The following is a 27,530-nucleotide window of genomic DNA, read 5'->3' on the forward strand; positions in this document are numbered from 1 at the left end:
GGAGGAGACAAGAAAAAAAGTCCTTAATTTTCCCATTTTAAGTGTAAAATGGTCTTTTGAAATGTATACAGTAATGAAAACACATTTCAGCTAATCCTACTCCTTGCTGTTAATTCATACATGAAAGTGTACTAAGAAATATTTGCTGCTCAAGTATTTATACATTTCAATATTTTTTAAAGAAGAAATTCCTCATTCCCCCAACTTTCCTACAGTAAGCAGTCCCTTAATGTTTTCTATATGGTGACAATATCCTCTGTTCAAATATGAGTATTACAAAACCACTTACTAACCTTACTAAAATGTGTTTGTTTTACGATTTAACAATTACACAGGAACAGAGCAGTGTAATTCACCAATACAATCTGTGTATCATGCTATTTTTAAAACCCAAGACATGGATGTCTTTACATGTGGACTACCTGTTACAGGTTACCCTTGTAAAATTTATGTAAGAGATATGCCTAAAAGTGATACCTTCAGTGAGTCCAGTATACCCCGATCCTTAAACGTCTGGTACAGCTTTTTGCGCAGTTCATCTTGACTCAACACGTCAGATTTGGGGAGCATGGTGGACTAGAAGATAAAACGGTTACGGGTTAGCTGGCGGGCAGAGGGACGTGAATTTCTGAAGACGGATCGGTGGCCTCCAAGGAAGCCAAAGGCGGTTTAACGGAAACAAAGGATTCACTTCCGCCCGCCCCGAGGAGGGGGCAGATGTATCTACCTGAGATATCAGGTGTCAGCTTCCTCTCGAGCCCTCCCCACTGTGCCCGGAGTTGGACCCCGAGACCGGGGTGCAAGCCCAGGCCTAAGGGAATCCCTGGCCGGAGAGCCCTGCCGCTGTTCCAGAAAAACGGGAGGAACAAGCAGAACTCCGAACTAAGAACTCAGGCAGAGACACGCACTTCCTTTCTCCGCGGTTCTGACAGGTGGGCGTGGTTGTGGCCCACGCGGAACTCTCACTGGCGCCTGGAAGGCTGAGACAGGAGACAGAAGGCCAGAGAAGGCGCGGCACTAGCCGGAGTTCGAACCGCTCTGACCTGAGTCCACCCCTCCCCGAGGTCCTCCGAGCCCAGCCGCCCTACTCTGGAGCATTACAGCGCAAGCCCGGAGCTGCGCCGCCGCGCTGCGACTGGAAGCTCTGCCCACTATCGCGAGAGCGCAACGGCAGAGTCTCGCGAGGGCTGCTTGAGGAGTCCCTACGGAAGCTGCGGAACGCGGGTCTCGGCCGCGGGAACTGACTGGGCGTTTCCGTTCCCGGCGTCTCGCCGCAGGTAGGGAATGGAGCGAGTGGGGGGCTGGCGCTCCGGGACTCTGGGGGATGTCCGCGGCCCCACGGGATGCGAGTGTTGGCCCTGTCTCTCCCCTCTGCCCCGGGGCCGGCTGAGCTCTTCACAACCCACCGGGCCAGTCCACAGCGCGATTCAACCTGCAAACGTCCACCTGCTCGGGGGCTTTGCTTCTTGTACCTTTCACTGGGTCATTCAGCTCACCCCGGGTTTTTGACCGCGGCATTATTGCCGTTTGGAGCCGGAAAATGCTCCGTTGTGGGGCTGTCCTGTGTACTGCAGGATGTTGAGCAAGCATCCCTGGTTTCTACCCAATAGATGCCAGTAGCACCTGCACTCCCCTGCCCCCGGTTCGGAGAACCGTGAATGTCTCCGGACACTGCCATGTGTACTCTGGGAGGCAAAATTACCCGTGGTTGAAAACCAGTGAGGTAAACTTTGAGTACCCATCGTTGTACGTGCTGTGAAGATAGGTGAGCCGGGTCCCCCATATACTTAAATCTAATTAGAAAGGAAAGGAACCAGTCTCTCGAGAAGCAATAATGAAAACATTACAGCCAGAGAATTGACTAAGAGCTAAGATGCATTGTAGACTGGGTAAAGATTTTAGAAAAAGTGGTTGGAGATGGACATGAGTGGGCACATCTCTGAAAAGTTAATAAAAAAAATCAGGACCCTTTCAAGAGCAGTGAGGCATCTGGCCTGGCTCCAGAGTCCCATGCTGTGGGTATAAGGTATCTAAGCCCCATGAGGACAAAATTGGGCCAGTGATGGTTTTGTGAACAGCACTGATGAGTACAATGAATTTTCACCCCTGGCGGTGAAAGACTTAGAGAATTTAAGAGGCATCAAGAGTGACAGGGCTTCCATAAGAGGTAGAGAGCGTGTAGGTTGGTGTTCGGAAATACTTGGAGAAGGAGGAATTTGGGTGGGCTTTGAAAGACGGGTGAGGTTTACACATGGAATCAGGGAGAGTATTCCAGGCATGGAGAGAGAAATAAATCTGGAGTGGACACGATCAGTTGGGGAGAAAAAAAGTATACCAGTCCACTGTAGCCAAGGTAGAGCAATGAGGCTGAGAAAAGCTCTACAGAGCAACATGGGATACATTTTTGATACTGGTACTTGATCCCTGTAGATGAGAAACATTAAGGCTTTTGAGCAAATAGTGAGATGATGAAAAATGTTCTAAGACAATGTTAATATGTTGCAAGTACTGTTAAATAGAAACATCTGTGCCCGAAGACCCTCTTACCCCCAACCTTTGGTGCCCAAATTGAATAGATTTAGATTAAATGTCCAAAAGCCAGCATAACCTCACTTATGGTGAGGTAGAGGAATTGCTTTTAATATTAATAGGAAAAATAACCCTATTAGAGATCAACGGTATTCATCCTGCTTATTGCAGTGGACATGTCTTGTGCCACACTAGGTTAGTCTTCCAGCTCCAGGTCTGTGGAACTAGTGAAGCCACTGCTGTTGGGAGCATAGGGAAGTTTTCCAGAAGTTTCCCTATAGAGGCTGTAAAGAGGTTTGCTGTAAAAATGGGTGGTTTTGGAACTGGCATCCATGAGTTGTCTCGGAGGGGCCTTCTAAGTTCATTGGGTTCATCCTCCCACTCTGGCACTACTAGTGGTCTTCCAGCTTCCCCTTATCACACTTCTAGTGATCGGGGTGGGGGGGTGGTGAGTCACTTCACAAGGCAGTCTGATAGTTCTTTAATTATTACAAAGTTCTCAATTATATTGACCCAAATGTCTTTCCATGTAACCTCAAAGGAGCAGCCCTAGGCTTGGCCTCTGTAACAGTTTGGAGTAAGTCTGTCTAGTTCAGAGCTAGCAAATACTTGGCGCTCCCATAGGCACTGCCCTCTCCCAAACCCGTAGCAGATGCGGGTAACTGATCACAGCAGCCTTTCCCCCGGACCACCGTTAGTCTCAGAATCTTTCTCAGCACCAGTTCCTGGCCTTCACTGCTAGTTGATTAGAATGGGCTCATGGGAAAAAACCCATTTGCCATCCCTAGTCAAATCCCTTCCCATTAGACAGCATCGTATTTAAAGACTGCACCATAGCCCACTGTCCCCGCAAAAAACGTCTCCCCCCGCCCCCGGTTTAAACATCCTCAGTTCCTTCAGTAGCTTTTGTCTTGTTTCCAGAGCATTCCCTAGCCTAGATGCCTCCCTCCTCCCAGCACACACAGTTCAGAGTTAATGATTTTAAAATGTGATTCCCAGAACTGAGCATGTCCCGCAGAGATAGTATTATTAGTGATGAGGATATCATCTTCTCTTAATGCAGCCTAGAATTGCATTCGCTTTTTCGGCCACTGTATCAGATTGCCACCTGCGATTTAGCTGGCAATAAATGAAAACCGGTTCTCATAGATGAGCTAGCTGCTCTTATACTAGGTTTCCCGCATCCTATTGTCGTGCGGTTGATTTAAGCCCAAGTACGGGACTTTATTTCAAATCCTTTTAGATTCCATCCTGTTCACGTCACCTATTTCTCCTAGCCGTGGAGATCTTTGGAATCCTAACTTTAGCCTTCTAATAAATTAGGTGCCCTTAACTTGTTATCTTTGGGTGTGGTAAATTGGCTTCATCTCAGTTACTGATGCAAACCTTGGGCTGGACTAGGTTAAGGTCAACCTCAAAGGCTCCCTAGAGACCCCATGCTGTCGACTGATGTGGAGCACTTTGACATTCCAGTCAGCCCTGCACCGTCCCTCCTTCAGCAGAGAACGAGCACTTCCCGGGCCCCAGCACTGCTGTGGCTCTGGGGGTACCACAGGCTGTCATCCAGGCTACAGGTCTCTTAGGTAGATAACTACAGGACTTCAGAAAGTGACTCACCGTCTCCGTATTTCCCTTCCTCAACAGCGAGTGTAGGTCTGACATAACTTGTTCTCCTAGAACAAGTGAGTGAGTCGTAACCCACTCTTTTTGTCTAGGGATTCACATTAAATGACTTAGTTTGTCATAAAAGCCCCCAGCATGGTGTCTGACTGACGACAGGCATTTAATACCTATTTCTGTTGGTGTTTTAATCTCTTCGGAAGTACTCAGACCAGGAGGCAAGCCTCTTTGTTTCTCAGAGTTGGAATGACAGTTACTGGCTCTTTTCTGTTCCTGTGATTTCTCAAACGTCACTGACCAGTAGTTACACCGTCAGCTGTCAACCCAACTGTTTCTTTAACATATGTCTTGGGGTTCACAGCCTGCCTAACCTAACTGCTTCCACACTTGCCGTGTGAAATCATTCTTTGAGAAAACCCAAGTTCAGCACACCTGTGTCCCGTGTTATTTATGTACCAGGTGCCTCAACTAATTGACCTTTCTCCCTTGCTTTTCCTTGTGGTAGCCTGAAAGCCTTCCACACATTTCAGCTTGTTTTGGGCTTTTGCCCTTCTGATGCTAGCCTCACAGGTTTCTGGTCCCATTTTTATGTTCATTACTAGTTAGTGCCCTCCTTCTTACATCCTGTACACGGTCTTTTCAGGGAAATCCAGAGCTCCTTCTGCATTTCTTTAGTTACCTCTCTCAAAAGCAGCTCAAGACACTCTAGCCACCACAGACAGCTGTTTTCACCACAAATGGGAGTCCTGGCTCCCCTCCCTTCAGCCAACAAGTCCTGCCCTTATAAAGGAGGATTTCTTCATTGGTACTTTAACAACTATGGCAACTTCTCACAAACGTGCTGGTCATCAACCCAGACACAGCATTCATCAGTCAGGCCCCGAGGGCCTCAGCACTGGAACTTTCAGAAGGTTCTCGTCCTTGTTGAGGAGAGTTAATCCCCACAACGCCTCTCTTTCCTGCATTCCCTCTCCTATATTCCAGCACCGTCCCTCGCGCCCCACACACACTCTGCCCAAGCGACGGCCCCCTCCTCACAGGTCCTTTCGGCAAGGGGGGCGGAAAGGCTGTGTTAGCTGTAGGGGATACTTGCTGGAAAAACCCAGCCCCAGCCGCTGTTCTCTTCCATACTCTCATCCCCCTACTGCTCCCAGGGGCTTCTCCTCGATGCACCATGGCCCGCCCTCCCCCCCGCTTGCCATAGGGCTCTGAAACCCGCGTCCCATGGAAAATAAACTCATTTTGTCCCCAGTCTCTATAGAATGCACCTTCTACCTTTATTGCTGACACTTACGGGAGTATTTCCTTTTTTCTTATACCTGCAGGTTTTTTCACTTTGACGTGTTAGTTTCCTACTGTGCCCATAACACATTACCACAGATTTACTGGCTTAAAACGACACAAATTTACCATCTTACAGTTCTGTAGCATACACGTCCAACATGGGTCTCACTGGGCTGAAATCCCCTCTGGAGGCTCTCGGGAAGAATCTGTTTCTTGGGCTTCCCTGGTGGCGCAGTGGTTGAGAGTCTTCCTGCCGATGCAGGGGGCGTGGGCTCGTGCCCCGGTCCGGGAGGATCCCACATGCCGCGGAGCGGCTGGGCCCGTGAGCCATGACCGCTGAGCCTGCGCATCCAGAGCCTGTGCTCCGCAACGGGAGACGCCGCAACAGTGAGAGGCCCGCGTACCGCAAAAAAAAAAAAAGAATCTGTTTCTTTGTCCTTTCCAGCTTCTAGAGGCTGCTCGCATTCCTCGGCGCATGACGCCCTCCTCCATCTTCAAAGCCAGCAACGTTGTAGCTCCGTGGCGATCCTTCCACAGCCACGCTTCCCCCTGACTATGCTCTGGGCCTGCCCTCTTCCACTTTTAAAGGCCCTTGTAATTACATTGGGCCCACCTGAGTAGCCCAGGATTCTCGCCCTATCTGAAGATCAGCTGATGAGCAGCCTTAGTTCCATCTGCAGCCTTAATGCCCTTTGCCATGTATTGAATACGTTAACATTCACAGGTTTCCGAGATTAGGATGTGGACATCTTGGTGGGGCTCGGGGGAGCTATTCTGGCTACCACCACACGTTCAAAACTGACCTGTTCATTTCCATCCCTCTTTCCTCTCTTTCTTATTTCTGTTCTCAGTGAATAGGTTCATCATCTTGATATTCTGCTTGATCACCTCAGCCAGACATTTTGGAAACATGCTAGATTCGTCCCGCAGCTCCCCAGTTTAATCTATTGCCAAGCTCTGTGTGACTGCCTCCATAACCTCAAGCCCTTGGAGACACTTGAAGGGCCCCTATTTTAGGTGATGGAAAAATTGAGCAGGTGTAGATCATCTCCATCCTCGCGGAAAGTTCCCTTATCAGACAGCACGGAATTCTAGAGCGTGTCTCACCTCTGCTCACTACCTAGGCAGAGAAGCCCCAAGTATTAAATGACTGTGGACATTCCCTTCCTGAGACAAAACGGTTATGTTCTCCTGCGGCTTCCTTTTCTTCCACTACACCTTTCAGCTTTTCCTTGTCAGAATGGAATCGAGAGCTGCATACCTTCTTCAGCTGTGTGTGAAATCACACGATTGGCAGCTCTGGTTCTGCGTAGCTGAGCAGTTTGTGATCGACCGTTTATGCGGTATTTCCTGCAGTTGCCTTTCTGTTTATCCTCACGCTGTTCTTAGGATGTGCTTGTCTCCCAGACCCAGGTCTCCGTATAGGGTTGAGTGGGTTTGGGGGAAGGCGGGGAGGAGGGTAATCTTCCTTATACATACATTGTCTCTTGCTGCTTCTAAATGTGTGCAGGGGGAGAAGCATCTTCCTTACAGTATTTTTTTTCCCCTGCTGCTGCTTAAATGTTTGTGCTGAAGAAAGTAAGCCCTTCCCTTGGCAAACTCCAGCTATGAAACCTATTCCGGCAAGAATGAATGATGTCATTGTTTACTTGGTTAAAATTTCAGGCTCCCATCCCTCTTCCCCTCACTTGTGCTTGAGAATTACTGCCAATTCTCCTAGTTTTGCAGAGTTTTTGTATCATTCCTGCCCGTCTTTGTTGTCCAGTTTTACTGTTTGGGTCTTTTTCTCATCTTTCCCCTCTTTCTGTAAAGGGCCAGATGGTTTCTGTGGCGACCACCCCATGCTGCCATTGTAGGGCAAGAGCAGCCTTAGACGGTAGTAAGAGGACGGACCAGGCCAGATAGGGCCTGCAGGCCGTAGTGTGCCAACCGCTGCCCCAAATAACCTTTTAAATCTGACTCACTTCATCATGCCACAGGTCTCCTATCTTCCTTTTCTTCCAGTCACGGGCTTCCAATTCCAGAGTGAAAGGGGCTAGCCGTGCCGTGATTTCCTCTACAAAATGTTGTACTCATCAGGAAATACATTTCCGAAGTCTTCGGATGTCGTCGCATGGAAGTCCCAGTGAGGCTCGATGGGCCCTGGGTTCAGACACACCTTACCGTACGCTCCCAGTGAAGCAGATCCCCGCCCCATGAGGGGGCCTTCCTAGGCCCCACGTCTCCACGTGCCTGCGCTCATGTCGCTAGAGCTAGACGTGAACCTAGCTTGGTCTGATTCCAAAGATCTTGTATGAAAAATGCATACATAAATGCATCCGCCCATCTGTCCGTCCATCCATCCAGATTTCGATTGTGCTAAATGCCCCAGAATCACTGATTTCTCCCCCACCCCCCCTTTCTCTGTTTTATTCCTGTAGCAAACCTATTAATCCTCGTTCCAAGACCTCTTAATGACTCAGAATGTCTTCCTTTTGGATTATGACTTCTTCCATCTCTTCTAGAGTACAAAACTGTTTCTTCCTCTCTCATAAATGGTGTTTGAAGAGGCATATAACAGGCTCTTTTATGTGCAGAGTTACATTCATAGCATAGACCCTTCAGGTAGGAATACAAGTACCACACAGTCTGTAGCTGACCGCTCTAGGAGCTCTCCTTTCTGTAAAGGACACGCGCTAGAGTGGTTCTTAGCTTCTTTGGAAGCATCCTTCCTGAAAATTTCTAAGGCAAGTCAGTTATTTCCTCATCAGCACCCAGGTGTTAGTGCCAATGCTGACTGATCTAGTCCAAGTTTAAGCCAGCTTACCCTAAATGTTCCACACTTTCAGATCATGAGAATGTTGTTCTTATGATTTCATATTAGAGGTCTTCCAGTTTCCCTATGAAAATGTAGTAGTGGATTCTCCAGGACATATCACAGATAAAGAATTTGTATCATCCAAAAGCCATGTATCTATGGTGGCATACTGGAAAGCATGCCGAGCTTAGGGGCCACCTCCTCTGCAATTCAGGTTTAAGTTAAAAAAAAAAAAATGGAGTTCGGCAAAAACCAGTTCCTGGTTTTTGGTTTTCAGTATTGAGTACTAAAAATATGTGTTATTTTCATTTAACTAGGAGCTATATATTGAAGACAATGTCTGGAAGCTTCTACTTTGTCATTGTTGGTCACCATGATAATCCAGTTTTTGAAATGGAGTTTTTGCCAGCTGGAAAAGCAGAATCCAAAGTGCGTATGGAACGTTAACAAATTCCATAACAATTGTTCTGTTGTTGTAACGATAATGGTGTGATGTGATTTTAGAACTGCAAGAGATCTGGACAGATGAGGTAACTACAAACCCAGCACAAATGAGGCTTGCTCTGCAGTCCCACAGGTTGATAGAAGCCAGCCAGGAGCATCCTCTGAATTGTTTGTTCGTGCTCTAATTCAGCACACACATAGCACGCACTAGCAGATGCCCTGGGTCTCCTCTCCCTGGTCATCAGTTCCCTCTTTCACCTCCTGTGAAGGTGGCTCCTTGAGCACATAGAAACATAGCTCACCTGCAGTGGCTCTGCAGGAGCAGGTGGTGCTGCCCTGAAATGCCAGGGAAGTCCCTTCTGTCCCCGTGAATCACCTTTTTCAGCAGGACATACATGCTAGATCCACTACCCCAGGAGGGTTAAAAGAGACCCCGACTTACACGTCCTTCTACTGCCCCTGAGACGGCGGCCTTTTTCGGCGACCCCCACGTGGCACCCACTGGCCGCGTGGTGCCCTCGTGCTCTCCTCTCCCGTGACGCCACCCAACCTTCTTGCTGTCAAGAGTGGTTCCCGAAAAACAAGCTTCAGGAACATGTTGCCACTGAGAGTAAACAGAGCCATAGAGTCTTGGGATGAGCATAGCTGGTGCCTTCCATCTCCCTGTACAAGTGCACATTCCAAATAAATTGCCGACAGGTTATGCTATGTTTCTCCCAACCTCCAAAAATAGGCTTGAAAGTCCCTTAAGACAGGAACTGATGTTTGAAATTAGTTGTGACGTGTAATGTCCAGTGCAAGACGCTTTTCAACTATTCAGATCTTGCCACTAAGTATGATAGAAATCCAAGGTATTATCCTAGCAGGTGTTGCTACATTATTTTCCCACATTCACATGAGCACATTGCTCGTTAAAACTTGAATGTGAGGCATCCCTGCAGCCTAGGTATACGGCTACTGGCAGTTTCTCTCACTCCAGCGGCCTCGCGGTAGGCAAAACAGTGCGTGTAAAACTAGCGTCACGTGACTTGATCTTTCTCCTGCTACCGCTTACCTTCGTAAACCATTTCTACAGTTTTCTTCTAATGTCTCAAGATTGATCATCAGTGTAAAGGAAGACACTACTGTGAGCCAGACAAAACACATCCATTTCCCTGAGGATTAAATTAGCTTCGTCACGGTGCCGTGAGTGAAGTATAAACATGCTTTACCTACGCGAGGGATTCCAGGGCAACATGGCCGCCCAGTCACGGGAACAGCCTCCTCAGCAAGGAAGTTATTTATGTTCGTTTCCCAGGGCCGGTGTCACAGAGTACCAGAAACGGTGTGCCTTAGAACAGAAACGTCTTGTCTCAGTTGGGGAGGCCTGAGTCTGAGATCAAGCTGTCAGCAGGGCCATGCCCGTCCAGAGGCGCTAGGGAAGGTCTGTTCCAGGCCTTTCTCCCAGCTTCCGGCAGTTCTCGGCTTGTGGCAGGAGAACTGCAGTCCTCACATGCCAATCTCCCTGGGTGTGCGACTGTCTCCAGATCCCCCCCTTTTATAAATACATCAGTCATTGTATTAGGGACCCATTCAACCGTAGCATGACCTCATGGTAACTAATTACATCTGCAATGACCCTCTTTCCAAATACGGCCACATTCTAAGGTACCGAGGGTTAGGACTGCAACATAGGGATTGGGGGAGGGGACACAAATTCAACCTGTAACAGAGGTGTTCTTTGAAAAATGCATTTTGAAAGTAAGAATTCCACAGGAGTGAGACTGCATTCCAGGTTATGAATTCCTTCTGCACATTTTGCTGGGACAGCCCCTCCTTCTTCAGTTAGGCCTTTACAGTCCATGAAAAGAACACCCGCGGCTTTGACAGGACCACCTGGCGCTGTCGGCACAAGGGACTGTACGCAGCTGGGGCTGAGCCTGGCCGCCTGCCACTCCCGGGTGCCCTGCCACGTGAGCTCCCTGTACCTCAAGACGGCCTGTGCCAGGCTGTCTCCACTGCTCACCGGGTGTCACCGCACACGAAGCCCCGTCTCCTACCCCCAGCCCCACCCGAGGCCTGTACTCACCACCTGTTTAGCCCCAGCCTACCTTGTTTTTTTCCTGTCTTCCTCCTCTAAAAAGATGCGAGCTTCTTGAAAGCAGGATCTGAGCTGAGGGGAGGGGAGGAATGGGGAGGGGGAGAAAAACAAACAAAAAAGCAGGATCTACTTTTTTCTTTTAATGTAGTATATCCTTTTTTCACATGCTTAAATGGTTACAGAACTTGGTAACTTCCTTCTTGCAAAATTTTAAAAATATAGTTTCTTGGACACATTTCAATTACTAATTGGCTGTTTCTATTTATTGAGTTTTCGATACCAGATTAGAAAATAGAAAATAATGTGAAAGCACTGAAGACCTCTGTCTCATGACAATAATCGAAGTAAAAGCAGAAAGCTTCCCCCCGCACCCCAGAGAGCTGTGTCTAGTGTTTGCAGAGTGAAGTCTGGCTGTCTTGGCGCTGTAAGGAAATGTTAATCTGGTGCTGCTCGCTGCCACCTAGGACGATCACCGCCATCTGAACCAGTTCATAGCTCACGCGGCTCTCGACCTCGTAGATGAGAACATGTGGCTGTCAAACAACATGTACTTGAAGACGGTGGACAAGTTCAATGAGTGGTTTGTTTCAGCATTCGTCACTGCGGGTCATATCCTTACCTGTTTAATAAAGTGCTCTAACACAGGGTTGGGGTAACAGACTAGACCAACATGGGACCTAGATGCCAGGTTCTGAGTCTGTGGACTGCAAAATATTAGGTAAACATTGCCACTTACGGGGCTTTTATTTTTTTTAGGGGGAAAGAACACCTTTTGTTTAACAGATAATTTTAAAACCAAGTTTCATATATAAAGTTAAGGTTTATCTGAACCATATCAATGGTGATTTTATTTTGTAGTTATTTTCTAACTTAAAAAGATTATGTTCTCTTCAAGATAAAACTAACCTAACTTTGAACCCAGTTTACGGATTCACCTTTTCCATCGCAAAATACACTGCATGTGACTCATTTGAAGAATATTGTGACTGATCGCTTTTCAGTTTTCATTTCTAAAGATTATACCTTAATTATTTCACATATGAGATTTATTATGCTGCATGACATCAGGCAAGAAGACGGGATAAAGAACTTCTTTACTGATGTCTATGATTTATATATAAAGGTATGGTATGTTCTGTACCTTGTAAACTCTGGTTATAAAAGAGATTCCAACTTTGGCAGGACACTGGCCTGTTGAGGCAGCCCCCTTAGACCGCACAGCTCTCCTCTCAGCAGAGCTCTCCTCCAGCAGGACCATTCCGACAGCTCCCTCACCAGGCAGGTCTTTACCACCAGCTTAACACGTATGCAGGACAACAACTTGTAGTTATTTTTAAATCGGTTTCATTCTCCCCCTTTTGGTGCATATAGTTGATTTTATGAGGGAACCCTAAAGCGAGAGACAGAAGCAGTCTGTATAAGGGAAGTTGCTTCATAATTTTAATGTAAAATGTTTTCCATCTACTTAACAAGTTACAGTGCAATGAATGTAGATCATAAACAGGAAGTGATTCATGTATTATCAAAGTCACTCAAGGAGAAAGGGGCCACACGCGTTTCTTGATACTCATTTGGAAAAAATGAAATAGTAATAAGATATGAGTGGTTAAACTGCAGTGCTGACAGTATATTCTTAATAATTTAAACATTCTCTATTTGGACAAGATTTTTTGCATATCAGCACAGTTAACAATCAATATTCCTAGTCAGAAGTACCAAATAAGAATATTTAGCCATCTTATCAAGATGGACAACATCAAGTGATTAAGGTGTAAAAGTTGGTAACTCCTTTCCTCATTTGTGATTCCATCCAGTACTAATTTTCCCTCACACATATTATGATATACTCATTACATTATCTGAGAAACTGATCGCTTACCTTGTGTTAAAGGAGAGTATTAAAAACCTGATTGTTAAAAACTACCGCACAAGAGTAACTTTTAAAAGCAGTGTGGTATAACTCTTCCTCCACTCTGAGCATATCAGATTTTTAGTGTGTTTCATATAGCCAAAGGGCCTACCGGATGAATCCACATCTTGATAATGAACGTTGAATCTAGTTGTATTTCACACACACGGTGGATCCCGGGAGTTGGTTTTGCTCACACAGGCAGCACTTACCATACGTGCCACCATGGGTTTTGCCACAGGTACTTCCCTTAAACACCAAGACAGAAATTTCCTTAAGGGGCTGTTAATATTTAACAGTGGAACATCTTCATTAAAACTTAAAAATGTGGTCTTCAGACTTTTGCTTTGAATGTCTTTAATGACTTAATTTAAAACTTTAAAAGATTTTCCTTTTAGAGACTTAATGATGTCAGCCTTTTTACTTTGACAAGCTCACCTTAATACTTTCTTCTCTTCTAGTTTGCAATGAATCCATTTTATGAACCCAATTCTCCTATTCGATCAAGCGCATTTGACAGAAAAGTTCAGTTTCTTGGGAAGAAACACCTTTTAAGCTGAATGCAAAAAATTCAGAAGTAAACAGTGTCACTACAATGGGGTGTACTCAGGAATGTGTACATTGTAAGTAACTTGATTAAACAGCATGGAAAAATTTTAGTTGTAGTCTCAATTTATCTAAACCTAATGAAATTGCTTTTATATTTAAAAATAGCATATTCAGTTTCTTATGATTATCAACAGATTGTTATTTGCTTGTGAACAGTGTTATTTATGAAGAGCTCTTTATCAGTAAGCTTGAAGTATTTTTATTTTAAAAATTGAGAATAAGCTTTTGACTTTCCTTATTCAGTTAGCTTGATCTTGTTGTAACAATCCTGAACCGAATGTCATGGTCAAGATTTGGTAGAGGCAGATTTAAACCCAAAAGCTTCTGCAGTAGGGAATGAAGTTGATAGCACATACATGGGTTCATCTATACATCTAGAGATGTTATGAAAAGGTATAGGTAGTATACACAGAAGTAGTATATGTACACTAAGAAGCCAAGAAGCCAGAGCAGACAGCTTTGCAGTGCCAAGTGCCACAGGTCTGCCCCTGTCGGAGACTGGGAACAGTGATCCTGCTGTAATCCTAGAATCCTGGATCCATGTTTGTCAAGTGGGAGGCTAGGACCAAAGTGACAGGTTATGTTCTTATGTTTCCTTTCCCTCAGACAGTAAACTAAAGATTAAGTGAACCCGTTGATAGCTGTACTAGTAAACAGCTGTAAGGCAGTTTTAGAATTGTAAACAAAGAAAAGCTTGCATCACATTAACACTTGCGCTCTTGGCCATCTTGGCCACTTAGGCTGTATACCGGAGGGGGCAGGAGTGGCCTCTCTTTTGTACTGTAAGAGCGTGGGATCTTACAGTAAACCAGTAAATGTCCATTGAAAAGCAAGTAATATAACCGCGTTATTTTCTGTGCTAATAGTGAGCACCTGAAGAATTTTGTTCCATTCTGAATAACCTGAGCAAGTAATTCTAAGTTTGGTCCTGTATCTTTGCGTGAAGTTGCTAGCATAATTTTTTACCATATTTATTTGATTTCCTAAATAAAGATGTTTGTCCAAGATTATGAAAGTTTAATATCGATTTTTTTTATTCTTTTTTTTTTGGCCACCCCGCGCGGCTTGCAGGATCTTAGTTCCCTGACCAGGGATCAAACACGGGCCCGGGCAGTGAAAACGCCGAGCCCTAACCACTGGACCGCCAGGGGAGTCCCAATATTGAATTTTTTAAGTGCTACTCACCCCACCACTACTACTACCATTTTAGTCCTGTTTCCCCTAATGAAAGTCTGCATATTAACATATATTGCAACTCATTTTACAGGATTCAAATCGCCTCAAACTTAGGTGCCGGAGCAGAATAAGAGATACTCAGCTAGAAATCCAGGAGTGATGTCCGCCATTCTAATTGGAGAGACCCACACATGTACTTACTGTATACAGTTTGCTCTGCCCTCAATGAGCATGTAGTGCAGAGGGTGGCAATGCTCCAGTGAGGAGTAGTGGCGTGGTGCTTCAGGAGGCTGTAGCATGCAGATGGTTTGGATCCCAGCTCAGCCACACAACAGCAGTGCCCTGCAAACAGCCTTGGCACCAGGCTTGTGATGGTGAGATGGGAACGAATAACACAGGCCCCATGGGAGTAGATCAGTGTAGTTAAGTGTCAGATTTCACGTATGACTGCCTCTGAAGGAGCATGAAGGCAGATTCAGTGATGAGCGTAGGAGTGGGTAGGACCTCAAAGGAGGGCCGTGCTGGGAAAGCCTGTGGGCACACGGATAGGACAGCCCAAAGGATGGAACCAGGGCTGGTACAAGGGGAAAACCAGGCGCTGACCATTAAAAAAGCAAAAGAAGGGCTTCCCTGGTGGCGCAGTGGTTGAGAGTCCGCCTGCCGATGCAGGGGACATGGGTTCGTGCCCCGGTCCGGGAAGATCCCACATGCCGCGGAGCGGCTGGGCCCGTGAGCCATGGCCACTGGGCCTGCGCGTCCGGAGCCTGTGCTCCGCAACGGGAGAGGCCCCAACAGTGGGAGGCCCGCGTACCGCAAAAAACAAAACAAAACAAAACAAAAAAACGGCAAAAGAGCCGGCAAAACTCAGATCTGGTAGTAGGTGACCGTCACTTAAAGCTCTGGAACACAAGACCAACTGGGGGACATCAGTAGCACCCAGGGCATCAGGCTCCACTGAGCACACGCAAGTCAGTATTAAACCTGTAATCTACGTTAGCACTCCCGAAGTGATCCAAATAGAATGCACAAATCGGGTTTGGTCCTCTTCCATTGCCTAGGATGCTTTGGTGGTGCCCACGTTCTCCATGTATGTAGAGACCTTTGGTCTCTCCTCCACCCTGCTACACCCGTGTCCTTTCATTTTATGGTCACGACAGCACTTCCTGGTTGACAGTCCACGGTGGTAACTTCTCAGAATCCACTGACTACAAAGATCCTCTTTTCTACCTAACGCTTCCTTGCCCCACAAGCCGCTGGCACTGTGGATGGAACTGGCATCACAGGGTCATGCTATTGAAGTGAAAGCTTACACAAGGTTTTATAGAAATGTAAAACGCCAGGTTTTAACATGAGGACCATCTAGGATGTTTTAACTTCAACTAGGGAGTTTTCCCCAAGGGGGAAGAAGGTCACAAAAGCAGTAATTCACTGAGGAATGTGCACTTTTCCATCTTCCACGCGGCACATTGTAATTGCTACATCGACTGGCAAGTGTACATCTGTCCATCCTCCCAAGTTCAGTAGTTTGCCTTTTTCTTAACCCTGAACTGTCTCCAAGGCTTTACATGCGCAGACAGCACGAAAGCACCTGTCATCACGGCGGCAGTCGCCGGCCCCTAACACTGGGGCCCGGCCCTGAACGGGACAGCGCGCTCCGCAGTCCTTCCCTCCCGCCTGCTCCGCAGCTGCTCCGCCCCTCTTGCCGCCACCGCAGTCGCCTGCTTTGCTCCCCAGCTCTCACTTTTTCCCTAGTTCTCATCTTTGTGTAAGTAACACCAGCCAGGCAAAGCCCGTGTTACTGTCTTAAAAGATTCAGATTTTCAGCTACCTTCTGCTGCTGTCTGAAGAGCTCCTCCGTCAGGTGAACGAGTTGTCGTTGCTGTGAAGGAGGAAGCTAGTCAGTCAGGTCCTGTTCCTCCTCCTCTCGTCCCATTTCAGTACTGGGTTTGGTCAGCCTCTGTTCACTGGGTCCCTTTAAGTCACGCTGTGAAGCTCCATTACTCTCCCTTCCGTCAGCCTGTCTACACACACGAGGATTCGGTCCTTTGATCCTTTTTCGCTGCCCAGCTCTAGACCTCTGGAATGCCAACTAATCTAATCCCTGAATATTTAGCTGAAAAAGAGGTTATTGAAAAGATGCTTCAAAGTTTAGAAAAACCACTAAGGTACTAGTTAAATCTACACAAGTATCAAAATTATACATTTTGTAAATACCTACACACACACACACACAGACGTGTAATGAGCTGAACTGTGTCCCCCCCCACCCAAAATTCATAATCAACAGACCTAGCCTCCAGTCCCTCAGAACGTAACTGTATTTGGAGACAGGCCCTTTAAGGAGTTTAAGGAGTTAATGTGAGTTCAATTGAGCCCATTAGGGTGGTCCCTTAATCCAGTCTCACTGGTGTTCTTATAAGAGGAGGAAATCTGGACACAGAGAGAGAGACGGTGTGTGTGTGTGTGTGTCTGTGTGTCTGTGTGTGTGTGTCTGTGTGTGTGTGTGTGTGTGTGTGTGTGTGTGTAAGATCCCCTGCGAGCCATGGAGAGAGGACTCAGGAAAAACTAAACCTATCAACACCTTGATCTTGGACCTCTAGCCTCCACAACTGTGAGAAAAGAAATCCCTATTGTTTAAATCACCGGGTATGCATGTTATGGCAGCAGTAGTGAACTAACACAATATGCTTCCCTTACATACTAAAAATCTAGACGGATACCCAAGAAACTGACACACGGCTGCCTCCACGTGCAGGAACTCGGTGGCAAGGGTAGATATTTGTCCCTTGTGCCTTATAATGTTCAACCGTGTGACTCTATCATCTATTCAAATGATAAAAAAAGTACTCCTAACATCCATTGGTGAGCAAGGTGTGGGAAACTTTAATATACTACTGCTAGCTAGCTATCAGCAGAGAACGGTTTGAATAAACTGTTAGACATCCATGCAGCAGATAAATGAGGTAGATCTACTATATAATGGACATATACCCAGACAGATTGAGAGAAAAGGGCAAGTCACAAAACAATGAGTACACATGATTTAAAATAACAAAGCATGGCCCCTAGAGAAAAAAACAAAGGGAATATATAATACACACTCGTTTCTTAATGGTGGATTCCTATTTTGTTTTCTGAATGGAGGATTATAGTTTGGTGGGGCGGGGCGGAATTGATTATAAATAATAAAAACTACAGCTCTCTCTAACCTGAGACTATAAGGAGATTTAATTTCCCCAGATTTAAAATGTGAAAATGTTTTACTTAGAGCCAAATCTGTTGTGTTAGGAAATTAGATTTTCAAAAGCTGAGCTTACTGTATTGGCGTTCTGTGTCAAGTGGTTCCAAGGAGCGGGGCCAGGGAGAGAAATCTCCCAACCTAGCTGTTCCGAAATGTACTCCCCCGCACAGGACAGCCCCCCCAAAGCTTGTCGCTTGATAACCCACCGCTCCACAGCCAAGGGTCCTGTCCTCTCTAACACGTGCGCCTGGCATTGGTGTGCCTCTGCGGGATGGGATCGCCATGAATGGCGCAGTGGGTGCACTTTACCCATGAAAGACCACAACTTGCTCTATCAATAAGGCTGCTCATTGCAGCAGAATGACGAAAAATCTCCTTGAGACCAAATCACTAAACAAAGCTCAGTGACGTAGAAGACACAGAATAAATACATGACCAAATAAAGATGTCTTCATTTACCCGCACACACAGTACAATCCAGAAGCAGTACCTCCTCCAAGAGTGATAAAGCCGGCTTCTGTGTTGGGGGTTGAGGGGGGCACACAAACGACAAGTGATTACAAGTGAGATCAATCCTGATACGTAGAATGAAAAAGCGAACACGCACATAATTCTAAACCGAATGAACACATCCTCAAATCACATGACTACACGGCAAATGCACTGGATTTTAATCTTTAATATCTAACATTATTGCTTTAGGACATGTTTTCCCTGAACCAGGAACAGAGTGCTAATTACATAAAAATATACACATAGAAAAAGTAGTTCTCCATTTTCCCGGGGAAAAAACAGTAACTTCTAGAATACTCAAGTGTTTTGTTTTAATTATAAAGTCTTGGTCATCTCATTTATTAGCTCTGTGACATACATATTTAAATTAAACATTATTAGACAACCGTTACAACTTATAAAGGTAAGGTGCCATTACTGAGTAAAGAGATTCTCCTGTGAGTGGATGTGTCCCTTCTCCCACCCACTAACAAGGCAGCAATATGGTTAGTTTAATTTTATGAGTACACGATCCATTGCTGCAAACACGAATTCTTGTCTCCACCCTGTGCTTATCTGTGCATGTGTGTGACCTGGTTAGATCGCAAGGGCAACCTCTCGAACTTCAACAGCAAGATGAGCTGGGCTTGGGCTTTCGGTGCAGACTGACCGTGTCTGTCTGAATCAAGTGATCTGACCTATCCTCGGTAGCAAGCACTCTTCGAACTGCTTCCTCAAAGGCCGCTGCAACATTCGTGGCATCTTTTGCACTTGTTTCAAAGTAAGGATAGTCGCCGTTGTCCCTGCACCAGGCTTGAGCTTCTTCTGCAGACACCTGCCGCTCGCTGATGTCAACCTTGTTACCCAAAATCACAAAAGGAAAACTTTCGGGCTCTTTCACATCCGCATAATATATGAATTCTTTCTTCCAGTTACTCAAATTCTGGAAGCTTTGAGAATCATCGACGCTAAATGTAAGCAGGCAACAGTCAGAACCTCTGTAAAATGGCGTCCTCAGGCTTCTGAACCGCTCTTGACCGGCGGTGTCCCAAATCTGCATGGTAACAAAATGTCCATCCACCTCCAAATCTTTATTTAAAAATTCCACACCTATTGTATGGAAGAGTTGGGCATCAAACTTATTAGTCACATATCTGTTCATTAGAGAACTCTTCCCAACTCCACCATCTCCAAGGAGAATTACTTTAAAAAGCGATGATTTTCCTGCCATTTTTAATCTCAAGATCTCTGATTTCGGAACCCTGTAAAATAAAAGGGTACCATTACATTCCTTTAGACCTGTACATGGTTCTACATGCCTCTATGAATGTCAGTGTCTAAGGGAAATAAAACACAGAGCCCCAATTCCTTTCTGCACAGGGAATACCGGACGGCAAGAGATGTCACCTACTGAGCCCTCCACCTCGTGCCAGGCACCACCTGACCGTCACTCTCTCTGACAGCTGCTGAGGGCTCATTCTTCCCCTTCTTCGGGCCACCGTTGACTGAGGCTAGCACTCAAGGCCAAGTCTGACCCCAAAGACTGTCCTCTCAACCGTTCCTCTTGGCTCACAATAAGACCTGCCACCATCTGTTAGAGATGCAGTAGGACACCGAAGTGGGCACGTTTCTGTAGCAACTGCAAACAGCCCTCTGGTGGCATGGTGACAGTGTTCACTGATGGCTTTCCTCTCAGGCCAGCGGGTTTCTAGACAACCCCCTCTTTCTCTCTCCCAGCGCCATCACCATAGGAGCTGGTAAGCAGGAAACCAGAGACAGAACTGACTGATCTGGCTGTGAACAGACCGAAGCCAACCACCGAGTAAAGGACTCTATTCTTTTCATTAGGAACACTATTTTGAGTTGGCTAACATTAATGTCAGCACCACTCGAATTTTTGATATAATATTATAACCTAGCACATTCTACCCACAAGATTCATTTGGGCAGCTCCAACTCTTCTGAACAAATGTGAGCCTGGGCTGTTACTCGTGTGTTTCGAGGGGGAATAAAATGAACATTAAACAAAATTGTGGTACCATGCGTACCCTTTAGGGGAAGCCCTGGGGCAGGACTAACTCCCCCTCCCCACCACCAGTCCCCTGGGGGGGGCTGGGGGGGTACGGAGATTCAGACGCCCTTTTGTAGGCTGGTGGGAGCACTGTTCCTATTTAAGGCTTCTGTTTTAATTCTTTATTATGAAAATTTTCAAACATACACAATTTCTGAATAATGAGAATAATATGATGACACCTCACAGACCCTAAACCTAGCTTCACCAATTATCAACTTACAGCAAATCTTGTTTCCTCCACAGCGTCCCATTCTCCTTCTGCCCAATTATTCTGAATCAAATTATATCATTTAAACTGTAAATATTTCAGTATTAAATGGCTTTTAAGATATTTGTAAAGGAAGACAACCTTTAGAGTAGCACTAACAGAATTTTCTGCAATGATGGAGATGTCCTCCATCTGGACTGTCAGCCACTACCCACAAGTGGCTAGTGGGAGCTAGGAAATGAATTTATATAAAATGAAAATGAATTTATATAAAATTATATTTTATATAATTATATACATATATATAAATGAATTTATATAAAATAATATTTTATATTATTTTCACTAATTTGAATAGTCACATTTAAAGAGCCAACAGCTGTATTGGACAGCACAGCCCTAGAGCAAAATTGGTAATTAACTTTCACATGAAAGTAGATATTGTGAATCCCTCAATGGGAAGGTAATAAAGGCATGAACAATAATTGTTGTATTGACTAGGATGAATTTGCAAAATCACTGCAGTAAACAAACATTATCTGGCAATCGCCTGGTTATATGCAAGTATGACCCAGTATAATGTAACTGAACAATTCCCATAACGTGCAAGAATTCTGCATTTCCTACTACATGCTACACACTATTCTTATAAATATGTGGCAACTCGTCCCTAACTCTTATTGGTGTTTTTAAATTACTACAGTAATTACTACTATAATTAATACAATTTAAACTGGCCAACAAAAGTGTGAGGCAGTTAAAGTGCGTACTACTTGGAGACTTTTCGACTTCAGTGGATGGCTCTGCCCAATGCCCCGGCTAAATTAATGTTAGGGAGGAAACTCAAACTATCTCAAGCCCTTTAATTTCCTGACATAGTAACAGTGCACTAAATCGGTTCCTTTGTTTAATTCTTTGGAATCTTGATTACACGACTTCAACTTAGAAAAAAAGAGTAGCAAAACCAAAACAGCACACCAACTATTCTGACATAAGGAAAGCATCTAATGCTCCCTCCTTAACATTCTTCAGTGCTTCTCCAGAGATTCAGTTCTAAGGCCAACTTCTAAGGCAAGACACCTGACCCTGCTCCCCATTCCTGGCATCAGCCATTCAGAAACGCACTGTTACAGGGAAGTGAAACTCAGATCCACAGGCTCAGCCCTCACGCTCGCCCTTGCCTTCGTCCCGACACGTGCTGCTCGCTCTGCTGGCGAACCCAGCCCCGCTTCACGAACTAACCACGGGGCCCTCAGAACCGCTCAGCACAGTCATCCCCCACACTGGGAACCTCCCCCAGCAGCCCCCCATCCCAAGATTGTTCCTTTCCCATGATTTTGAAGATACATAAACACAGACGTTCCACATTGTGTTACAAGGGTGTAACAGATGTGTTGAATTCTAGTCTATCATTTATCTCAGGATTTTAATAAGTCTCTAACTGCCTCACTGGACACAAAGTTTCATTGTACAGCATCAACTTGTTAGGATCTGTACATCAAATTATAAACCAGACTGTGCAATCTGACAACCTCCACCCAGATGTGTGGTTACATACATCTACCAAATTAAGTCTTAGAAATTCCTTGAGATTTGTAATTCATTAACTCTATCAGGACACTTCCATAGTTCTTTTCTTTTTTCATAATAATGTGGGATTTCCTAGTTTGTGCCCTTATTCTGAGCAAACAAATTTGGGATATGCTAGACCCACACACCAGGAAATAGGGTACAATTTTTTACATTTCTCATCTATAGTTTGGGGCCTCCCAGATATCCTATTTGGGGGTACGTTGGCATTTGCTCAAACAACTAATGCAGACACAAACAGCTCTCCGAGTCTAACTGCAGCATTGAATATAAACATGCATGGTGATATAGATAATTATACAAACTATCTTATTTCCCACTGACATCTAACAAAAGCTAGCTTCATGCAATCTCTACATTAACATAATGAGTTTATGAACATTAAAAATGTTCCCTTTTTCTTCTCTGAAAACAGTAAAATGCTTTGAAACTTCTTTAGTATAAGCTGAATGAATAAAGGTATCCTGATACGTTCTTTTCAAAACTTACCTTAAAATGTAATATGAAGGCCTTTTATACTCCAGTTTAGAAGGACTGCCCAAAGGCAATATTCTTCACCCAAGCTAAAACATGACTTTAGCAATCAGCTAAACCCTACAAAGAAATATGCATAAGAAAAGCATGTCACATAAGCCATAATCTTACCTTAATTGTTCAGTTCAAACATCATCATCTGCAAAGAAAAAATCATAAAGCACACCTTAGCAATGTACATTCAATCTGTTTTCATAACTTTAAGAGTAAACACAAGAATTAAAATGCAAAAGAAATGTCTGACTTCCATTAGTAGCTAGATTCTTAATTTAAAAGGAAAACTACACCTGAAAGCTGCCCATGACCTTTCTCAGCCTAAAAATAGCCCTAGAATCAAATACTATACTTTAACCATTGTTGTTTTCCAACAAGTTTTTCACCTGCCCCCACCCATCCTACCTTTCTAAGTATCCCATTTAGACAGCTGTAAAATTTGGTTAAGATGAAATGTAAAATATAAATTATTCAAAATCTGCCCAAATTTTGAGTGGTTCAGAACAACCATATTCCACAGAATAAAGCTAACACAAAGAAGGAAAAAAGAAGGACCACTCAAGGGAGAGGCACCCAATGTGACACAGGAAACGTCAGGCAAAGACTAAAGGCAGTGCAGAATTTCGTGAAGCTTCTTTCTGGGCAGCCAAGGCAGACAGGAAACTTTGTGAGCGAATGGAGGCCCACCGTCAGAAAGGAGAACTGGTTCCCTGTGCCAAAGGCCAAGAGCACAGACTTGTGGACAAGCTATTTGACATCCCGCAGCTCTGGGGACTCTGGTGACAGCAGTACCTACCTCTAGGGCTGTCGGGGAGATCCACTTGGACATGGACAACAGGGAAAGCGGTTCACCACTGTGCCAGGCTCATTATAGGAGTGCAGGGAGTTTCTGTGGAATGGACGCATGAAGAAGTCTTTACTGGGAGTTTTACAGAAACTAGGTAGATTTCTTTTATGGCCATTTCTTCAGTCAAATTTCAGAAGAGTCATAGGCAGAACAAACGAGAGGGCAATGCAGGCAGACATTAGGAAGCCAAAGGATCCCAGTCCTACAGACCAAATTCAGGGTGAAGGTTTCCTGTGCCGAGTAGGCAGAGCTGTGCTGAAGTACTAGCCTCTTTCGGTCTAAACCCACAGTTCCAAACCCCTGTCCCTCCCTTTTTTAAAAGCAAAGGGCATTTTTGTGGGACTTACATAAAGCAGCCTTCAACTTATAAATTCAATCGATGAAAAAAATGCTACCCTTCAGAATCTTGATATTTGGGGGTTAAGGATAAAATCACCACCATCACCACGCTAACACTGACTGAGCCCTGCAAGCCACTGACTCTGCTTCACTGTGTTCACTCCTCACAAGCCTCTCATTATCCCTACCCTATGGATGAAGACTGACTCAGAGACGTTACGGTCCTTGCTTGAGCTCACACAGCTAGTGGGGGGGGCACGGGGGGAGTGAGATCGGAATGCGACCGACTCCAAAGCGCAGTAGTTAACCCACAGGCGCGGCAGTCTCGGCTGCCTTTGCATTTATTTCAGAGGGTTCTCCTGTTACTCTCGTACGTACAATGAAAAGAAGGGGTAGCAATGGCAAGCGTCTTCCACTTGCTTGCTTTATTTCGAGACCTGCACAAAAACAAGTTAATCTGACAGAACTACTAGTATTCAATCCACTGACACATAGATAAAGCACATCTGAGTTCTATTAGAGTTTCCACAGTTTGAACATGTTTTAAATGCAATTGCAATCACACATCTGCAGAACCCTGCGGCGCCTCCCAGAAGCGCGTGGAGCAGGTGGGAAAGCAGTTCTGCAGGAGTCCTCAGTGCGTGCCTCCCCGGCCCAGGCACTCAGGATGCAGGCCACACTCAGGCCCTGGCAGGTGGGGCTAGTAGTTGGGGGAGCTGACAATCCGGGCACAAACCCTCTTGTGTTACAACTGATGCAAGTCTTACAGATGAGAGGTACGTGCTATAGAGTACAACACCCAACCAAAACCCAAACAACAGCTTAAACAGTGCAGGGATTCTGCCCCTGCGGCTCCCTAGGTCAGACCAGGCCCCAGGTGTGAGCATCTCACGGAGCTGCGTGATTCCAGCTATCAAGGGAATTACATTTTCATCCAACACGATCCTGTAACACAGAGAGCTACTTCACCTGCCGCTCAGTTAAAGAAAGTGGTAACTTCCAAGGCCAGAGGACCACCGGCAGTGTTCACCTGCGTTAGCGCGAGACTATGCACCAGTCTCCAGCGTGGGCTGTTCAAAAGCAGCGTCTCCATGACCATGTCAGGCACACGCTGTCCTTAGGACCAGCCTCCCCAAAGGCTGAGTCCACTGCTGGGGGATTTGGTCTGACCACCGACAAAGCTCAGCAGCAGGAGGAGGAACCTGTGAGAAGGGGGAGGGGCCAGAACCAGGAAGCGGGACCAGTGGTTCGAAGGCCCTGCCAAGGCACCCCCCACGTCCTGGGAGAGCCCAGGGTGGGCCAAACACCTGGAGCCGCGGAGAGCGGAGCAAGCTGTGACGACGGGACTGGAGGGGCAGGGCCTCAGCAGCCACGGAAGGATTTCTGCTGACACCCTCGGAGTGAGCGGAGCCCTGAAATGGCTTCTGCAGCCCACAACCTGAACAGATGCGGAGTCCAGAAAGGTAGCTGGCTGCGATCAAGAGCAGACTGTGGCGAGGGCAGGAGGGAGGCCTCGGGTAGAGCTGCGATGGATCCCTCTCAACTGTCAATACCAATGGTATCAGCGAGCTCTGGGGTTGAAAACTGCGGTGGTTGGGCCTCGTACTTGAGACTGCAGTAGGATATTCACTACAAACCCTTCCTCCTGCTCTCTGGTGGGCGGCGAACTCCTGCTCACCCTTGGAGATGCAGCTAGACCTCGTCTCCCCGTGAAGCCCTTCCCCTGCGCTCCTAGCACACCCTAAACATACCTCTATGTGCAGAGACAATACTGAAATCAGCATGCCTATCATGGCAATTTCATTTTTTTAAATAGTTATTTGCATGCGTGCGGTCTTGGTTGCAGCACGTGGGCTCCTTCGTTGCGGCACGCGGGCTCCTTAGTTGTGGCACGCGAACTCTTAATTGCGGCATGCATGTGGGATCTAGTTCCCTGACCAGGGATCAAACCTGGGCCCCCTGCATTGGGAGCACGGAGTCCTATCCACTGCACCACCAGGGAAGTCCCATGGCAATTTCATTTTTATAATGAAACAAGCTCTCTAAAAAGATTCAATTAATGGAAATGTATTATACCATGACAAAAATGCCCAGACTTTTCCCTGAGTTGTCAGTTTTCTAGACTCTACCAAAAAATACATACCCATACCATTCTAAAACCATCTTGAAAGAAAGGAAGGGAGGGAAAGGAAGGAAGGAAGGAAGGACTTTCCCAGTGGGGCAAATGGAAATGACCTAAATGCATAATTGGGGATCGTCTGCCGCCCTTGAGGAGACATGGAGACTCGGGTCTGTAGAAATACATTGTTAAGTGATGAACTTGAAGAACGTGCACACCGTGATGACACCATGTAAAAGCTCACAGGTTAACATGAAAGTCTGCAAGAAAACCTCGAATAATCAATCCCGAGTTCAGTCTTCAAAGTCCTGATTTGGTTGCAAATTCATACTGCTTTTTTTAATGTCAAATGTGTATTTTTTAAAGCAACCAAAATAATTTATTTTGCTCTTGAATCTGCAATTTGGGCAGGGGTTGGCAGACTCAAAAGTATTTTTTAAAGCTTCATTTTCACTTAAAGCCTAGCTTGACTGAATGCCTTAATTGAAATGAAATAGAAATGATTTTCTTTTAAAGTTTCATCAAATACTGCTATCCACCAGACCTTAAGGACAACTGCTTCTTAAATTTTTCTGTAACTCAGATTATATTAAAAATAACTCAATATGAAGCCCAAAACCCAAGCAACAGAAGAAAAATTAGGTAAACTGAACTTCATCAAAATTTAAAACTTTTGTGCTTCAAAGGATACTGTCAAGAAAGTGAAAAGACAACCCACAGGAGGGGAGAAAATATTTGCAAATCATATATCTGATAAAGGACCTGTATCCAGAACTCTTTAAATTAAACAATAATAATTTTTAAAAAAAAACTTAAAAATGGGCAAAAATGGTCAACATCATTGGCCAGGTAGTGAAATGCAAATCAAAACTATAATGAGACACCACTTCACACCCACTAGGATGACTAAAACCAAAAAGGCAGACAATAACAAGTGTTGCTGAGGATGTGGGAAAACTAGAAGTCTCATACACTGCTGGTAGGAAGGTAAAATGGTGCAACGATTCTGCGGTTCCCCAAAAAGGTGTAAACACAGAGTTAACATCATGACCCAGCAATTCCTCTCCTAGGCATATGCTTAAGAGAAATGAAAACACATCCACACAAAAACTTGTACATGAATATTCAAAGTAGCAGTATTTACAATAGCCAAAAAATGGAAACAATCCAATGTCCATCAACTGATGAATAGATAATAAAATGTAGCCTATCCATACAATGGAAGATTAATCAGTCAAAGAAAGGAATGAAGTACTGATGCACGCAACAACGTGGATGAACCTCAGAAACATTATAATTTAAAGAAGCCACACACAAAAGGCCATATATATATTATCCCATTTATATGAAATGTTCAGAATAGGCAAATCCATAGAGACAGAAAGTAGATTGGTGGTTCCAGGGAATCGGGAGTAACTGCTAATGGGTATGGGGTTGCTTTCTTTCTTTTTTTTCGGGGGGGCGGGTATGACAGAAATACTCTGGAATTAGATAGTGGTGACGGTTGCACAATTTAGTGTATATACTAAAAACAACTGAATTGTATACATTAAAAAGGTGAATTTTACGGTATGGGAATTACATCGGCCTCAGAATTAGCAGTAAGACCCTAACATTAGATTTACACGTGCCACAGATGATCTC

The 27,530-nt window shown here is 45.3% G+C and overlaps 3 protein-coding genes across 15 annotated transcripts in view; 1 reads left to right on the top strand and 2 right to left on the bottom strand.

The window, feature by feature from the left end:
- OFD1 (OFD1 centriole and centriolar satellite protein) overlaps positions 1-1,147 on the bottom strand; it is a 63,611-nt gene extending 62,464 nt beyond the window's left edge. Inside the window, exons 1-2 of one of the 4 annotated variants that reach the window (XM_030848140.2) lie at positions 1,044-1,147; positions 478-576 (exon numbers count right to left, since the gene is read on the bottom strand). In XM_030848140.2, coding sequence (XP_030704000.1) covers positions 478-570 — 93 coding nt within the window. In that variant the 5' untranslated portion in view covers positions 571-576; positions 1,044-1,147. Of the gene's footprint in view, positions 1-477; positions 661-727 lie in introns of those variants that run through there. The other 3 variants (XM_030848138.3, XM_030848139.3, XM_060292574.1) reach the window with 3 other exon arrangements.
- Positions 1,119-14,281, top strand: TRAPPC2 (trafficking protein particle complex subunit 2). The gene is made up of 5 exons (XM_060292575.2): positions 1,119-1,277; positions 8,548-8,659; positions 11,219-11,362; positions 11,791-11,877; positions 13,125-14,281. Exons 2-5 carry the CDS (start codon positions 8,567-8,569, stop codon positions 13,221-13,223), a joined length of 423 nt encoding a protein of 140 aa, XP_060148558.1. The 5' UTR covers positions 1,119-1,277; positions 8,548-8,566; the 3' UTR covers positions 13,224-14,281.
- A 4,056-nt stretch (positions 14,282-18,337) lies between these two features.
- RAB9A (RAB9A, member RAS oncogene family) overlaps positions 18,338-27,530 on the bottom strand; it is a 52,500-nt gene continuing 43,307 nt past the window's right edge. For 7 of the 10 annotated variants that reach the window (XM_060292516.1, XM_060292515.1, XM_060292517.1 and 4 more), the window contains 3 exons: positions 23,378-23,470; positions 22,699-22,726; positions 18,338-19,443 (listed from right to left, as the gene is read on the bottom strand). In XM_060292516.1, coding sequence (XP_060148499.1) covers positions 18,807-19,412 — 606 coding nt within the window. In that variant the 5' untranslated portion in view covers positions 19,413-19,443; positions 22,699-22,726; positions 23,378-23,470 and the 3' untranslated portion in view covers positions 18,338-18,806. Of the gene's footprint in view, positions 19,444-22,542; positions 22,648-22,698; positions 22,727-23,377; positions 23,471-27,530 lie in introns of all 10 variants that reach the window. The other 3 variants (XM_060292519.1, XM_030848148.3, XM_060292518.2) reach the window with 1 other exon arrangement.

This window comes from Globicephala melas, chromosome X (genome assembly GCF_963455315.2).
Source record: "Globicephala melas chromosome X, mGloMel1.2, whole genome shotgun sequence".
In the NCBI taxonomy this organism is placed as follows: domain Eukaryota; kingdom Metazoa; phylum Chordata; class Mammalia; order Artiodactyla; family Delphinidae; genus Globicephala; species Globicephala melas.

Bases quoted from the DNA above. Each gene is read 5' to 3' on its own strand.
- TRAPPC2 (XM_060292575.2), top strand. From the start codon at position 8,567: ATGTCTGGAAGCTTCTACTTTGTCATTGTTGGTCACCATGATAATCCA. The intron at 11,363-11,790 runs CATATCCTTACC...TTAATTATTTCA, and splicing joins CAGCATTCGTCACTGCGGGT to CATATGAGATTTATTATGCT. The intron at 11,878-13,124 runs GTATGGTATGTT...CTTCTCTTCTAG, and splicing joins TCTATGATTTATATATAAAG to TTTGCAATGAATCCATTTTA.